This window comes from Camelus bactrianus, chromosome 1 (assembly GCF_048773025.1).
Source record: "Camelus bactrianus isolate YW-2024 breed Bactrian camel chromosome 1, ASM4877302v1, whole genome shotgun sequence".
Taxonomy (NCBI): Eukaryota; Metazoa; Chordata; class Mammalia; order Artiodactyla; family Camelidae; genus Camelus; species Camelus bactrianus.
Window position 1 is genome coordinate 2,651,992 of NC_133539.1, and position 17,228 is coordinate 2,669,219.

Sequence of the window (17,228 nt, forward strand, 5' to 3'; positions counted from 1 at the left end):
GTATCCACGAGGAAGTTGCTAACAAGTGAGTCTGGCCCATAGGTACAAACCCAGTAATCATCAGTGCGTGGCTGGCATGTGCAGAGGTCCAACTGTGCCCTCCAAGGCATCCCCATCCTCGCAAACAGGACCTTACTGAGAAACAGGGTCTCTACAGACACAACAACCACGTTAAAGCTCTCAAGAGGGATGCCCTTAAAACCGGGGTGGGGGCGGGAGAAGCAGCTCTCAGGGGCACTGAGGGGACGGCCGTGTGACTCTGTGTGAACCAGAGGCAGAGACGGGAGAGGTGCCACACGCCAGGGACAGCCGGAGCCCCAGAAGCCGGAAGCGGCAGGAAGGACCCTTCGCTCGAGCCTTCAGAGGCAGTGTGGCCCTGCGGCACCCTGACTTCAGGTCTGGCCACCAGAGCAGTGAGAGACACATTTGTGTGGTTTCCATCCAGCCGCTGCTTTTAGGACTTAGTCACAGCAGCCCCAGGACACGGGGCAGCAGGTAAAGCCACAAGGCTGCGGGAGACCTCCCGGGGGGAGGAAGATCAAGGACCCGGCAGGGCCCACGGGACGAGGGCAGAGCTAGGTAGTGCCCCTGATGCTGGGAACAGAGCTGTGGTAATGCAGCTGAGGGTCGAGGGAGAGGGAGGCGTGGGCGCGGGAGGGGGCGCCAGGCCGGGAGATGAGTCACGTGGAGTCACCACCAGAGTTGCCCTCCCGGCCCCCTGGGACTCCATTCTTGAGATAGAGGCCCCACATGTCCACAGACCTGTCGCTGAGCCCCTCCTAACGGCCTCTGCCTTGACTGACCGCCAGCTCCGCCCCGGCATCATCGCTACACCCTGATCTCAGGAGGAACCACGTGAGCTCCAGGCTCACCCTCCCACTCCGTCCTCCACCTTCCAAAACCATCCTTGCAGATCAAGTCCCGGCAGCCTGGCCCCACTGCGGGTGTGCAGATGGCCAAAGGGACACCCCCCAGCGCCCTCCCCAAAGCTGGCCTCTGAGCTGGGAGCTTGGGAACTGCATCCTCACCCAGGCCAGGAATCTCCCCGGGGCCCTCACAGGCTCCCTGCAGGCCCATAGCACCTCAGCAGTTCATTTCCACCCTGTGCACGGTCCTTCAGGGCTGAGGGCCGGTCCTGCCGCATCCCCAACGACCAGTACCAGCCAACGTGAAGTCTAAGCGCCGAGAGTCTAAAGGAGAGACTCATACCCAGGCTCACTGTGCACACGGCACGTTCTGGACACAGGACTCACTCTGCACCTTGACCTCTGCCTCTCCTTGGGGACCTTGGCCATTTCCCATTTCTCCCCCAGCCACCACCACGTGGCTGCTGGGATGAGAGCTCACAGCTGGGCTCTGTGTCTGAACTCATCTCTGCCTGTAGAGAAGGGAGCTGCCAGCCCACAGCACCGCCCTACGGACAGTCACTGAACAGCAGAAGAGGCTTCCTGGGGAGATCCAGGCCCCAGTCCACGTGCACACGCACGCACATGCACATACACACACATATACATGCACGCGTGCACACACACACGTACACACACACAAACACTGAAAAAGCCAACTTCTCTCAGTGAACGTCTCTGCAACAGGCAGACTTTGAAAGTGACTCCCTGACTTCACAGCTATACCTTCTGGCCGCGGAGACACGGGATAAGGGCCTGCAGAAAGCAGAGCGTGTCCGGTGAGGGCAGAGGTAACGCCACACCCCCGCGGCCAGCGGAGCTGTGAGCTCCAGCTTGCAGGGAAGGCAACCGGGGCCGCGAGATCCCCCTGGGAAATGAGGGGGGCACAGGGCTCCTGAGTCTCGGGGCTTCTTTCCCAGAGCTGCACAACGGGAGATGGGGGCTTCTCCCCCATCAGCCACTGTGCGCATCTCTGAAGGTCGGCCGCCATTCAAGACGGAAAAGAAAACACTTTATACTACTTTCATTAAAAAAAAAAAAGCCAAACTGAAGGAAAAGATATGACCCTCCCCTCTGTGGACGAGTCCCTTCCTGGCCATGCTGGAGAGTCACTGCTGTCCATGCACTGATGGACGCACATCCTCTGGGACGAGGCCCAATGCCAGGCCCGCCGTTGCCGGCTCTGCTCAGAGTCCACCGGGCCTGAACCGCAGGGTCGGGAGGAGCCGCAGCTGCTCACCTATGGTGTCAAACTGCGACCAGGCAGCACTGCCACGTCCCCAACAGCTGAACTCAACAAAACCCACAGCAGAGGCCCTGCAGGGGCCCAGACAAAGAAGACAGAGCCCCAGTCACGCCCGTCTCTCAGCTGTGAGGTGGTTCTCACCAGCCGGGCTCTCTGAGCAAACCTGGCAGAGCAGGATGGGGAGGCAGAGTGGGCGCCCTGCTCTTACCTGGGAGGGACTGCCCTCCCCAGACCAAATACCCCAGAACACCCACCCTGTCCCCTAGACCTGCTCACATCTGCATCAAGGGGCTCCTCTCCTGCCCGGGCAGGGAGTCGGCGCTGACCCGGTGGACTCTGTCCCCTGTGCTCGCCCGCTGTCGGAGAACTGATGAGACGCTCAGTTGCAAGTGTACCGTTCTGTACACAGTAGTATCTACCAGTCCCAAATGACGGGCGTTCTTAAGGCTTGCTTCCTTCCCTCTGGTTACCCATTTTCAGGGTAATATGCCCGTTCCCTAGCGTTCTCCGATAGTGACCAGGGAGGCGGTTTTAGCATACCATGATCTCATGGGTTTGAACATTTAAAAATTCAGTCATTTTTTATATACTTATACATGTTCTGATGTTCCAAGTTATCCTATCTTTTTCCAATGCAAGATCCTGCAGTCATCTCCTACAGCTTCTGACGCACCCTGGAAGTCTGGAAAGCTTCCTTGCTTTCAGGTAAAACGAGATACTCCAGGCTCATCTTGTTCATTTTCTGTGCCAAACTCAGTCTGTGCCATTCATCCAAGGAGGGGGTTTTGATTCCTGACAATGGAAAATGATAGGTAGAGACCACAATCTAAGTGCTATGTGTGCTCCTGCCACTGGCTGGTCACTGTCTCCAGGCATTTTCTTTCTCTTTTTCTTTTTTTAATTGAAGCGTAGTCAGTTACAACGTGTCAATTTCTGGTGTGCAGCACAATGTGCCAGTCATGTGTACTCGTTTTCATATTCTTTTTTATTAAAGGTTATTACAAGATATTGAACATAGTTCCATGTGCTACACGGAAGAAACTTTTTTAAAATCTATTTTATATATAGTGGCTAACATATGTAAATCTCAAACTTCCAAATTTACCCCTTCCCACCCCCTTTCCCCAGTAACCATAAAATTGTTTACTATGTCTGCGAGTCTGTTTCTGTTTTGCAGATGAGTTCTTAGTGTTCTTTTTTGTTCTGTTTTGTTTTTAAGATTCTACATATGAGTGATCTCACATGGTATTTTTCTTTCTCTTTCTGGCTAGGCCTTTTCAATGGACAGTGATTGGAAATACTTTCTCAAAAAATCTTTTCAAAACAAGTAAACACTGATACTTCCAATTCAAATTTGGGATTACAGGGTATTTACTTAACTACTTTGAATTAGTATTTGTATAACATTTTTCTTTTTTTCTTTTTTTGCAGGAGGGGTAATTTAGATTTGTTTAATTATTTATTTATTTAATGGAGGTACTGGGGATTGAACCCAGGACCTCGTGCAAGCTAAGCACACACTCTACCACTGAGCTGTACCCTCCCCACTATATATCTTTTTTCTTACCCTGAAAATCTTGTTCCTAATAACAGTAAAATGACAACTTGTCATATTTTATACATATGTATATACATAGTTTCAAAATAATGAGTATTACTACTAACAATATGAAAACTAAAAACCTTAAGATTTCTTTGTAATTCCTTTCTCCTTAGGATTTATCCCACTAGAATAGATGTACAATCCAATTTGTTTCGAAGTCACTTGAAATAATTTTTCTCTGTGCAGTTAAGCCACCAACTCAATGCCCAGTTAGGTTCTTCTGATTCCCTTTGCTTTTAATTTTTAGGTAGTACTCCCACCTGCCCCCCACCATTTGGTTTAATTTAATTTAAAACTATATAAAACATTCATACGGTTACACAGTTCCATGAATCAAAACTATAGAAGGTAGGTCCAGAAACCTAATTTATAACCCTCCTCTCTCCTCTCCTCTCCTACAAGGAACCCATTTTAACTAGTCTGGGTTTAAGCTTTTTTATCACAAGCAGATGTTCACATGCCTCTCTGTTCACAGTTCTGAGCCTTACTCTTCCCACTCACCACGTCCTAAAGATGCCACAGAGCAGGTCAGTAGTCCCCTCACCCCTGTCCACAGCTGCGGACTGAGAAACATACACTGTGGGCTCAGCGTAGTTTATTCCACCAGTTCCTCTGTGGACATGGGCGTGTTTCTTCTGGAAACCTAGGTCTGATCATGACACACCCACTTAAAACCCTCCAGAGGACTCCAACTGCCTACAAGATACAGATCATAAATCTTAACACAGTGTGACTGCTCAGCACCATTGCATCCTTACCTGTTCTCCTCCCGCCCCACCCCAGGTCACCCCCGTCTGCACTGCAGTCACACTGGGCCCTTCCAGGCTCTTCAGCACCCTCAACCCCTCAAGGCCCGTGAGCTCACCGTCCCCACCTGTCTGGAATGCTCTTCCTACCCTTGTCCCCTTGTCCACTCCTGTCCCCCTGGATGGTTCCCATCGGGCAGCTCCACCTTAGAAGGGCTGCCCTGACCTCTGACCCACATCTCAGAGCAAAACACGCCTCCTTCCCACAGTCCTCACTGCAGTTGTCACTTTGCATTTATGGGGACAGGCCTTCGATTAGCTTGTGCCGTTACTACTTCCAGGCAGGCAGGAGCCGGCTCTGTGTTCGTTCACCATCATATTCCTGGCACCCTCCCTGTGTCTGGTACACAGCAGGAGCACAATGATTGTTTCATGAATGGCTGCTACAATATATACAACACAGGAATGAGCTCTTCCATGAAAGTTTGATCTAACTCGCCCCAGTGTCTTTTTAAAAAGGTAAACCTTGACTACCTTCTCCACTTCATCTAAAGTTGCTGTTCTGTACAAGTTTCCTACCTGCAAGGTCAATTCTGGTCACTTAAGTCTTCTTCATAAGCCATCCGCAGCGCTTCACATTAACTGCCGTCAAGCTGTACCTGGTATGTTCTCATTTGCCAAATTTCACATCTGTAGTCACCTCCCTTTTTAAATACTGTGTTCTCGTTTCTTCTTAATCAGATTTGCAGGAAGCAAAAACAGATTTGCCTTAATTTTATTTTCCTCATTTCTTGAGTTGAAAACTTAATTCACTTATTTTTCTTGTTCTCTAATAAATGCATTTAAGGCCACACACCTCCTTTCTTGTGAGAGCTGCTTTTGCCCCACCCTGCAGGTTGTGCTGTGTAGTCCTGTCACTCATTAACAGAGAGCCTCAAAGTAGTTAACGATCTCCTCTCTAACCCAAGAGATACAAAGAAGGGGGTCTTAACACGCTCAGGCAGGTACTTCTAGCTCTCCTTTCTCTCTGAGGCTCTAGCCAGGCTGCCCTGCGGTCTGAGAATCTGGTCTATAGTACCTACTTTTTGAAACCTTACTTTCTTTGTGGCCTAATATGTGGCCAGTTTTGTTCAACACTCCATGTAATTGAGGAGAATCTGTTTTGTTTGTTGTGCACGCATTTCTGTACATATCCATTAGCAATATTATTTAAAACCTCTATGTCAGTGGTTCTCAACCAGAAATGATTTTGGCCCCCAGGATACATTTGACAACGTCCAGACACACTTCTGGTTGTCACAGTGAGGGAGGGGGTTCTGTGATACTGGCACGTAGTGAGCAGAGGCCAGGGACACTGCTAGACATCTTACAGTGCACAGGACGCCCCCTGAAAAAGAACCATCTGGCCCCGAATGCCAGCAGGGCCAGGTGAGAACCCCTTCCACATCCTTTCTTCTTTTGATCTACTTGGTTTGCGTCTTGCTAAGAGTCACATTAGAGTCTCCCATCTGTGTAGAACTGTCAGCTTCTATTTTGATCAGTCTCCATATTTCTCCACATTACAGATGCATTAGCTTATGGTTACTAACTACACCTTTGAGCAGGAGGACGTGCTCCTCAGACACTTCTCACCTTGAGTCTAGTTCTCAGCTCTGGGCTCGCTCACGCCATCTGACGTTAGTCATCGGTTCTTAAACACACCAACCAGGCGTCCTTGTTTCCTTCTTTCTCCTGACCTCCCTTTTGTTGAAATGACGAAGTCCGTCTTTGCTTCGCTTTCCCCCAGGCACCCAGGAGTCACGTGTCCTGTCCTCAGTCTCCTACTGGTTACCTTCATGGCCTACAGTCAACGCTAACACCTAGAGCCCAATCCACTTCCAGAACAATCCTTGTTCCACTGATGAAATGTGAACTTGTGTTCTTTCTAATTCACATGTGAACTGAGTTCTCTCGCAGCAGGCACTGCGACTGACCTGCCTTTACAGGCGTAGTGCTGGCAGAGAGCGCACAATCTGGGAGGGCAAACACATCTAGGATCGTTTTAGGACATTTTATTAAAACTTTCAGATGAATTTCAGGGCACTTAAAGGTTAAACTTATTGTCTAGGGGGTTCACCCGGCCGTAATGCTCCATCCCCAGGGGGTGCTGTGTAACCTGATGACACCGAACACACACCCACACACATTTGTGCATCAGCACCGAACTAGAAACGAGGTCCCCTTCAATGGGGCCACACCAAACTGAGCAAAGCATCTTGTAGTAACTGGTTTTGAACATCTGATTATTTTGACTAGTCCAGAGAAGAATTCAGATTATTTTAATGCCATGCTATCAAGAATACAGCTACAAAGAGAAAAAGCCTTAAATGTTTTGTCCGCACTATAATCGCTACTTTCAGTATTATCTATTATATGAAAAAAACACCATAGAAAAGCATTTCTTTAAGCTTTGAAGGCAGAAATCCTAGGAATAGTCCATAATATGTACTCCACTCATGCAAACAAACTCAATAACTGAATTCTCCACTTGGAACACAATTTGCATAGAACAATTTTTTTAAAAAACAAGAAAAACAACATACATAAAGATGGAGAGATTTTTAAAGTTTAAAACAGTTATAGCTTATAGACTTAGGGAATACTGAACTGACATTAAAATTGAAACTGGAAAATCAACATTTAAATAAATAGCAGGTAAAGTACACCCTCAGGCTAGTTAACTAAACACGATCCAGTCCAGTCGAAAGGTCCACAAGAAACAAGTCCCAGAAAAGCACTCAGAAAGAGTTGAGGATTATTCCATCTCCTGTTCTGATGCCTTTTACACAAGAAATGCTGAGAGACCGGAAGACAGACAGACAGAAAGAAAGAAAGAAAGAGAGAGAGAGAAAGAGAGAAAGAAAGAAAAGAAAGAAAGAGAGAGAAAGAAAGAAAGAGAAAGAGAGAAAGAAAGAGAAAGAGAAAGAAAGAAAGAGAGAGAAAGAAAGAAAGAGAGAAAGAAAGAGAAAGAAAGAGAGAAAGAGAAAGAAAGAAAGAAAGAAAAGAAAGAAAGAGAGAGAGAGAAAGAGAGAAAGAAAGAGAGAGAGAAAGAGAGAGAAAGAGAGAGAGAAAGAAAAGAAAGAGAAAGAAAGAGAGAAAGAAAGAAAAAGAAAGAAAGAAGAGAAAGAGAGAAAGAAATAAAGAAAGAGAAAGAAAGAAAGAAAGAAAGAAAGAAAGAAAGAAAGAAAGAAAGAAAGAAAGAGAAAAAGCAGGGATTCTAGAAAGAAAAAAAAAGAAGCCCTGATGAGCAAAGACCAGTGAGGGCGGCCTGGTCTGGTCTGACTGGAGCCCTGCCCCCTCCCCGGCCCCCAGCCTGGGCACTGACCAGCCCGGCCAGGCCTGCTCCCCAGCTCCTGACCCCGGAGCCCCGCAGCCCAGAGATGCTGGGCCCTCCTGCTGTCCCACTGGCATCTGGGATCTCTGAACAGGGGCTGCTGGGCAAGGTAGGGGCACCCACAGAAAAGAATTCAACACGACACACGGCTCAGTCAGGGAGGCAGGGGTTCCCAGTGCTCAGATGCCAACAACAGAGAAAAACAAAAGGGCTCGGAGGCAATGGGAACTACTCACTGGGGCGGAAATTCCTAGGCTTATGTTTCTAGCATTTATTCACATGGGTTCCTTTAAGATCCTGATTACAACCTAAGAGCTACTTTCCCAGGCTCAGTTTTTACACAGAGGACACTACATACGAGTCATCATGACGTTAAGAGCCCGGGGAGGGAAAATGTCCCACCTCCCCCCTCATCATTCACGGTCCCCCAGCAGTTACGCCATCTGATTCCACTCGGATCCAGACCAACGGAGTTTCAAGTTGAGAGCTGGGGGCACCAGGTCTGTAAAGGGCCCGCTGGGAAACATGTGTGGCTTCGTGGCCGCACCGTCTCTCCGACATCTGCCTTTTCCTTTGAAAGCTATCGTGTAAGGCTCCTGGGCTGGAGGAAAACTGGCCACAGTGGGACCCGGGCCTGATGGCCAGCTGTCCAAGGAGACCTGTTGCACTTGGAAGACACAGCCCCACTGACAGGCACCCTCCAGCTCAGCTTTCACTCCCTGCGCACGTGCGGAGCCCCGGCAGCCCCTCCCTCTCGGGCTGCCCCGCGCCCCAGCCAAGGCGGCTCCCAGCCGCTCTCAAAGGTGCTTTAGCTACTGAGCCCAAGTCCACGAGCAGAGAAACGCAGGAAACTCAGGCAATGTCAGTTTTAGTGGCTGTGAGAGGCAGCTATGAAGTCAGAAGAGGACTCAGGACAACAGCAAGTCACGAGACAGGGCAAACTCTCTCTCTAGATTTTTGAGCAGAATTACTAATCTTTCCCAGAACATTTAATTGATGATCCTTTTCTAAACTAAACCTGAATGTTAATAAAACTAAGAAAGCTGTCAAGGAATCCAACTGTCAAAATTCTATATTCAAAAAAAGAGATCTTTTCCAAGACACCTTGCAGGACACTAACTGTTCAGCACTAAGGCTCAGTAAATTGTCGTTCTGCATGTAGGAAGGCTTAGGTGACTGCAGCCTGGAAACACCAGCCACCTGCCTGCCTGTCCCGTCTCCTGGCTTCCTGTCCCATCCAGGGGAGGTGCTCGGTCAGTAACTCATTCTGAGGAATACATCTGTCCAGAACTCACTTTACTTTTCAAACAAGGTTTGGGGAAGTACCACTTGAAGTTTAACGTTCAAATAAAATCACAGACGTTAAATCCTGGTAAACAAAATCTATCCCCAAAACGTATTTCTGAGCCAAAGGTCCGTACGTGTCCACCAGAGACACAGCAAAATTCTAACAACAAAGTTGTTTAATGGTCTCAGAATCCATTTTAGTAATGGGCTGGTCTATCACAGCTGGCAGAATTTAAAATTCACATCACAGCTTTGTTTTTAAGACCATGACTATCACTGGCAACATTAAACACTGACATTCAGAACTTTCATCATACACTTGCTGCTAAAGGGCAGTGGACACGTCTTAGGAAAAGTAGGAGCACAGTCCTTCAAGGTAAGGACTCTCCCACGGGACATCTTTCTCCCTGGGGAAGGAGGGAGCACCGCAGAAACGGGCCTGGCAGCACTACCCCGACCTGCCCTGGCTGGCACTTGGGAGGCCCAAGGCCCGAGGCCCGAGATGATCAAATAAACACACAAAATATCAGCGCCTAAGTGCTCCAAGGGGTCTGCAACATTAGGTCGGGCCGTAAAGCACGCACGCGTGTACACACACATATACACACACACATGCGCACACACGCACGCACATATACGCACATACACGCAGACACAAACACATTCACACATACATGCGCACACGCACATACATGCACACACACACAACCACACACACGCAGATACACACACACCCCAGAACCACCAAACCGCGTGAGACCTGAGGTAAGTGTTTAAAATGAGAAACGTGGATTATGTAAATACATGAAAACACATGTGGTAACACTGACACCAAACAGCTTAATTGAATTTTATGTAAAAATGCATGCATTTCCCACTAAGGTAGGTTCCACATGACGCGTTGTGGGAAATGCTGTCCTGGATCAGTACTTCACAACCTGGGGGATTTCTGTCCCCTGGGGAACTTTTGGCAACATCTGAACACAGTTCGGTTGTTACAACTGGGGGTGGGGTCCCACTGGCACCTAGCAGGGAGGGACCAGGAACGTTGCTGAATCCTACAGCGCACAGGACAGTCTCCACAGCACGAGGCGCCCAGCCCCAAATGCCAGCGGGGCCACAGCTCGGGACCCTGCCCAGGGGACCACAGGGGTGTTTTACGCGGCAATAAACTCTGCTGAAATAAATGTTCGTTTTTTTTTTTTCCAAAAATGTATACATAAACACATAACTGAATTTAGAATAATGCAAAGTTAAACTCCTGACTTTAATTCAAACAAAAATACAAGCCCTGATAAAACGTCTCAGACGACGTGTGACATGTATTGAGGGCTTACCAAGCTCTCATTAAGGCAGGGTTTTTTCAAGTCTGATCAGACTGTTCAGGAAACTGCGATCACAGTTCCTCCCAATCTCTGGCCCCTCTGAGTGACCCCACCGCACTGCAGACCCTGCTGAAAGGGGGACCCGGAGCCCCTGGCCCACAGGTCAGCCCCCAGGAGACACAAAAGGAAAGAGCTTTGTCCCTCTCTCCCCGGGGTGCACTGGGAAAACAGGCCAAGGATGCGGTGGGCAGAGCAGGAGGGCAGTGGATCCTGGCGCGGCCCACGCCGTGGGTCCATCCACCCAGGGCCCCGCACTGGGGTGGCCCCTGCATCCCTTTTTTCCTTCTTCCGGTGTGACCCCAAACCCCTGGCCCTGGAGCCAGCCTGCTCCCTGCCACCCTGGGGCCTGACGACGCAAACAGTGAAAGCTGAATTTCCTACAAGGCACCCCAGCCTCACCTCATGAGGCTCTGCAGGGCCAGAGGCTGCACCAAGTAACGTGCACCTTTTGGGGGACGGGGGTGGGGCGTCACCCTGAGCAGAAATAATCTCCCCACAAGTCCACATGGATCAGCTGGGGAGGGAGGGCAAGGTCTGGTGTCTGGACCTGCAGGGCGAGCACCTCCTGTCACTTCAAGAAAGACTCGAGGCAATAAAGTGGCTGCAACAGTTTTACTTACACACAGGCCCTCAGTCTTGCAACCTGAGAGAGCAGGACTTTTCAGGATTTTGACAAATCCTGAGGACCTTTTCCCCAAGGAATCCTAGATGGAGTCGGGCAGCTGCTCTGTCCCCTCCCGGGTCCCCCAGGGGCATCCTCAGAACCATGATGCTTCCTCAGCGGGGTCTGAAGCCCCCACTGGACAGCATGTTTGCCGCACCAGCACTCGGCCCTCTGTGAGTGAACCTGCCAGAAAGTGACTTGGCGGGTGGGACTGCCACCTTGACTCCAGGAGCGGCTCAGGCCGAGGTACCCCCTCCCGCTGCTTGCAGGGCAGCTTGGCTGGTGTGGCCTCCCTGAAGCCTGTGCAGCCAGGCCTCTCCAACCAAGTGACCATGCCTCTAGGCCCTTGAATGTAGATTCTAACAATTTCCAAATGGAACCTCTTCTACACTGTATTTCCCTTCCTATGTCTTCCTAAACAGCGTGTACAAGACAGAACCATCACAGCCGCGAGTCGTCACACTGGGGTCAACAGCATCCCCACGCAGCCTCACCCCGCTATACACCAGACCGCAAGCTCTGAGCTCCCTTATCTGCACTGGTTTTATTTCCTCATCACCTTTGCTATCAGCAACTATTTGAGGAAGGAAAAAAGAGGCACATATATATTCCTACTAAGGGATGGGCTGAGAGTAAACTGAGTCCTAGTGCAGAGGTTCTTAACTTGCTCTCTGTGAACCTGAATAAGAAATAAAAATCACATCGTTATTTGCAATAACAGCTGGCTGACATTCAGCACTCATTCAACTATGAAGGCAGACACGAAATCCCGGAGTGTTAATGGCAGCTGTGACTTCTTCACCAACAGAAGCCACAGGTGTCTTCACAGCACTACCACAGCAATCGCACACTGTCAGTGACACCCATCAGCACCCAGAAAGAGATGGCTGAGCCTGTGTTCAGTCTGTTACTAAGGGAGCCAATAAGGTGGCATTTAAGGAAACTTATCACCAATTTGGTTCAATATTTTGATAACGAAAGTTGAGTATAACAGGTTCTCTTCTTGATCCTATTTTACTTTTTCTAAAACAGCTGCAGTGAGGAGTCTGGAGGCCAGGAGAGCACAGGGAAACGCCCAGGGCAGACGCTTTGCTTCACTCTAGTGGTTTCAAGGTTTTCTTTTAAACAGTTTCAATTAGTCTGCAACAAAAGTGACAGTTATAACTAGACCGTTACTATTTACACAGTTCCTTTCACTATTCTTAAGTAGTACTTTTCTGAAGTTACAACAGAGATACAAGAGTGTAAATGTATGTACCCTTGGGGACACGAACCCAACAAATGCGTTGGAATCCACTACCATTAACCATGCAACCGGCTGAAACTGAAATCATCAGCACAGAATGTTAATCTTTTAAGTCATATTTCACCAACTATATTTCATCCATTCTAATTCCCACTTTTAAATCTCTGAAGTAGTAAGTCCTTCCACTGGTGCATTCAGAAAGCACCGTGTCAGTCAGTATTACACAATGGTACATCGTAGATTCAACCAAATATTGTAACAGAAGTATCCACTCTCTGTAAACTAAAAAAAAAAAAAAAAAAAAAAAAAAAAAGTGATGAAAGGCAGATCTGCGTCAGTCTGCCATCTTCCAATCAACGTACAATTGGATTGGGAGCATCACCAATACCTGTACTAGCAGAATGGCCACATCTCACCTCCACTGTTCCACATGACACTTACAATGTGTTATACAAAATGCTATGTGTTATATAAATACGTCATTTTTCAATATGTCAGGAAAAAAATCATATTTATACCCAACAAAAGTTGAAGGTTTCGTTTACCCTGAAGTGGCAAGTACTCACTTCCTAAGAAAAAAACAGTGAAGCTGAGTCTTAGGCTCTAAGTTATTAATTATAGCCCGTTTCATACGGCAATTATATCTGGATGGTTGCCAGCACGCGATCAAATTTACCAAACGCACATTTTCCTGCGCACAGGTATCCTCCGCCTGCCGCAACCAAGCATCTTAATTCTGCTCCCAGCCCCTCGGACCCTGGTTCCCGCAGCACAGGTCAGACGCAGGTGGGGAGTCACACAGCACAAAGGAGAACCTAAATGGCTAAGCCTCAGAGCCACCAATAAAACAGGACATTTCAACAGCCACTGCGCTGAAATAAAGCAGACTCAACTCTTCCTGATTTTTCTGAAGTGAGTCACGATTTCTTTCTAAAGGAATGTGAATTCCAGAGAGCGGCCGGCCCGTGCCCAACACGTCCAGTCATCGAGTTCAAATTAGCCGTTTATTATTCGCGGCGCATTCGTAACGAATTCCAGAAACCCGGCACCCCGGCCCTCGGGCAGAAGGCAAGCACACCCCGTCCCCTCCCGGACCCCCGACCCCCAACCCCGCTGGCCGCGCCGGGAAAGCGGGACCCTCGCAGCCTGAGAGGCGCATGGTCGCCCCGCCACCCGCCCCGCGGAGCTCCGCGCCCGCCGCCCGCGAACCGGGCCCCGCCCCCGCGCCGCCGGCCCCGCCCCCGCCGCGCGCCCCCGCGCCCCTCAGCCCGGCCCCGCCCCCGCCGCGCGCCCCCGCGACCCCGCCCGCCAGGGGCGCGCGCCGCACTCCGAGAGGGACAGTTAGGCGCGCGCTCCTCGCAGCGGGCCCCGCGCGGCGACGGCGGCGGCGGCGCCTTCCAGAAATTTCCGCGTCCCTAAACCCACACTGAAAAACAAACGGGGCGCGCCCCCGCGCCGGCCCGGCGGACGGCGCCCCTCCCCGCCGCCTCGGCTCCCCTCCCCCACTCGCGCCCCCTCCCCGCCCCCTGCCCCTGGCGGCGGGTCCGGCGCGGCCCTCCCAGGCGGCGGCGGCCCGCGGAGACCCGGGCGGCGGCGGCGGGGCGGTGGCCGCGGCGCCTGCGGGCCGGCGTGATTGATAGGGACGGGGCGGCGGAGCGGCGGCGGCGGCGGAGCGGTTGAGTGACAGCTTACCTGGGTGCCAATCTTCATCACACTGACAAGCGGCTGCAGCAATCGGGACCCGCAGTGCCGCGCCCGCGTCCAACCGTCACGCCGACGCTGGGCCACGCGACACAGCCTCGCTCAATGGGAGGAGGGCGACGCCGACGCGCGCTGCATCAATATTCACGGAGGGGGCGGGGCCTGCCTGGCCCGGGCCCCGCCCCGTCCCTGCGCCGCGGCGGCTGGGGGCGGGGCCTGCACGCGGAGGGCGGAGAGTGAGCCGGGGGCGGGCTGCGGCCGACCCGGCCCCGCCCCCGCCTTGCGCCCGAGTCAGGCCCCGCCCTCAGCCGCCGCGCCGGGGCGCGATCGCGCCTCAGGACTTGGCAGCAGGGGGCGTGGCGCGCTCAGGTCACGCCTCCTCCGCTCGCTTCTCAGCGGCGGCAGAGGGGTTTGGAGCAGGCTCGGGTGGGCGAAACCATCCGCCACGGTCCGGCGGGGGGGGGCTGAGCTGTACCATCCGCGCGAGGAGCCGCTGGCCCCTCTTCATGCGCCCCCGCACAGCCGGGCCTGGCCAGCCGGGGGCGGCCCTCGGAGGCCGGGCTGCGCGGGCATCCGGGGCCCAGGCCCCTGCCGGGCGCGGCGCCCCTTTGTACACAAGCCCGCGGCCGCCCCTTGCCTTCTTCCCTGGGGCGCAGGCCGGGGTCGCGAAGAGTGCACACGTGCACCCCAAGCATGGCACAGGTGCCCAGCACCTGCCTGACCCCAGGTGCTTAGGCCCGGGTTGTGAGCTCTTGTCACCACTGCAGGCTGGCCTCTGGTCCGGTGCCCTGCCCTCAGTATGCCTGTCTCCAGGTGACCCACAGAAGCCCCGTATGCAGGTGAAGTAGCCTCCTTTAGGGAGTGTAGACTGAAATAAATGTGCAGCCTAGAAGCTGAGATTTATGTTTTATTCTGCAGACATTTCTGAGACTTGAATCCCTGGAGCCCAGGATGACAGCCTCCCAGATCGCTCTGAAGGATTGCTCCAAAGAGGTACGGGAGGACCCAGGCTATTATTGGAGTTTTACAACAAAGAGCCTGTAGTCAGAACATTAAAGATTACTGTTAAAGAAAACCAGACATCTCAAAGAATTTAGTGCTTTTCTGTGTGTGGGAAGAAGCAAACGTTTGGGCTCATTTAAATCTTTTGACAAGCACCTAGCCAGTATCTTGTCCTTTCACATTCTGATCCCCCTCAGGCTGCAGAGGTCGGGCTGCAGGCTTGTCTTCACTGGGGGTTGGCGGCAGCAGCTGATGATTTGATGGTTTCAGCATTCTCTGTTTACTGATATGGGTTGCTTTATTTTTCATTCACAGAGACACGTAAAGTGTGGTCTGTATTTCAAGGTGAACTTTCAAAGACTGTGTTGCGGTATCCCCTCGGGTCCCTCTGGTGGCCTTGCCTTCCAAGACCTTAAGGGACGGGCAATGCCTTCCCTAGTGCAGAGGCCCTGGGCTTGGCCGACTGGCTGTTCATCTTTGCAGAAACATTCCTCCTGCATGGGAGGATGGCTGCGTGGAGCCCGTACACAGCTGGGAGAAGGGCTGCCCCACCGTGCTGCCCTGGTGTGAAGCAGACGCAGGACAGGAAGTAGGGCTGGAGGCTACCTGGGGGAGGTTCAGTCTTGAGCAGCCCAGGAGGACATCCCTGCTAAGTCTTCAGGGCTCCACAAACACCATGAAGCCACAGGCGGCCTGTGTGGCCCTGCAGAACTGTGTTTTCTGGAGAGAAGGTTGTAGCAGTGCCCGGGCTTGGAGGAGGCCAGTGAGCCACTGACGAGTGGAAAGTTGGAGGGGACGCCAAAACCTCAGTGATGCAGACCAGCTACATATACGTGCAGGGCCTGGGCAAAGCGGAAATGCAAGTTCCCATGTTCAGAAGTTGTTAAGAATTTTAAGACAGGGACAGCAGAACATTAAATTGAACATGGGCCCCAAGCACCTGCCCTGGCCTCACTGGCCTCACCCTAGTCCCCACCTTGGGCTGAAGCTGTCACCTGGTTCCCATCAAGTGTGTGAGGCATCAGGGGCCTGGGACCAGGAAGACCTGGGGGTGTGCAGTCACCTGAGAGCCGGGTACAAGTCAAGGCAGGTGAGGCCCAGGCCCTGCACCCCACATCTGGTCTCTGAAAAGAGAGAGGGCTGGAAGCACCAACAGAGATCACCTCCAGGCTTGTGGCCCTGAGCCACTCACATTTGGAAACCCTTTTTAGGAAACATTCAAAATTAGGTAGAAGTCGGGTCACGGAGGTCAAAACCTCCTTTGCTTTCCTTGGGCTCCACCCACGGCCTCCCAACTCCTGTTGGCACTAGGGTGGCTTACTAACAAAAAGGAAACATTTGTACACAATTAGTAATTCTGGTTATTTTCTTTCCAATTTCTTATTTAAAGATTTGCTACTATTGACCCAAGAACCTCATTTGGGTGTGTGAAATAAAAAGCCACATACAACTGTTCATAGAACTTCCAGGAGGACAGCAGGGGCTGTGAGGCCAGGAGGCGAGTTGGTGGGGCACAGGAGCCAGCCTGATGGAGCCCTGCTCTGTGCAGCTCTGTCTCAAGCTAGAGGAGGTGGGGGAGGATGTGGAAGAAAGAAAAGCCTTGGACCCTGCCCGGCAGAGCTTATGATCCAGTGCACAAAGCCTGTGGTACCCAGGACAGGGTGCAGGGCACTGCACTGTGTGCAGGAGATCACGAGGTGAAGCTGGAGGAGGTGGGGGGAGGCAGAGCTGGGCTGTCAGAATGGCTGGGAGTTGAGGCTTTGCTAAGAAAAATGAGTGAGAAAACCACCTAAAAATAAGGGCAAGTCTCTTGGCTTAGGGTAGCCAGATACATGCGCTGCTTCGATTTGCACTGATAAGCAGGGGCTGGGAGTCGCCAGCGATTAGTAGGGGAAGATTCTCTAAAAGATCTGAGGCAGACCACATCACTGCTGCACTCAACCCCTCCGAGAGTCCCTGTCTCATTCAGAGTAAAAGCAAAGTTCGCTCAGCACCCGTGAGGGTCTCCGTGGTCTCCCTGCCCCGGCCCTGTGCCTCTGACCTCAGCTCCCACCACCCTTCCCCTCGCCT

The 17,228-nt window shown here is 51.7% G+C and overlaps 1 protein-coding gene and 1 long non-coding RNA gene across 7 annotated transcripts in view; one reads left to right on the top strand and one right to left on the bottom strand.

Annotated features, from left to right (window-relative positions):
* The window catches only part of PKNOX1 (PBX/knotted 1 homeobox 1), a 42,077-nt gene extending 27,791 nt beyond the window's left edge, over positions 1–14,286 (bottom strand). Inside the window, exons 1-2 of one of the 6 annotated variants that reach the window (XM_074347322.1) lie at positions 6,133–7,633; positions 51–5,229 (exon numbers count right to left, since the gene is read on the bottom strand). Coding sequence is in view for 1 of the 6 variants with exons in the window: in XM_074347521.1 (XP_074203622.1) it covers positions 14,148–14,165 (18 nt within the window). In the remaining 5 variants the exon portion in view is untranslated. Of the gene's footprint in view, positions 1–50; positions 13,547–14,147 lie in introns of those variants that run through there. The other 5 variants (XM_074347356.1, XM_074347421.1, XM_074347521.1 and 2 more) reach the window with 5 other exon arrangements.
* A 179-nt stretch (positions 14,287–14,465) lies between these two features.
* LOC123611751 (uncharacterized) lies at positions 14,466–15,236 on the top strand. The gene is made up of 2 exons (XR_006718844.2): positions 14,466–14,995; positions 15,075–15,236. It is a non-coding gene; the product is annotated as an uncharacterized LOC123611751 (long non-coding RNA).
* The last annotated feature ends 1,992 nt before the right edge of the window (positions 15,237–17,228 follow it).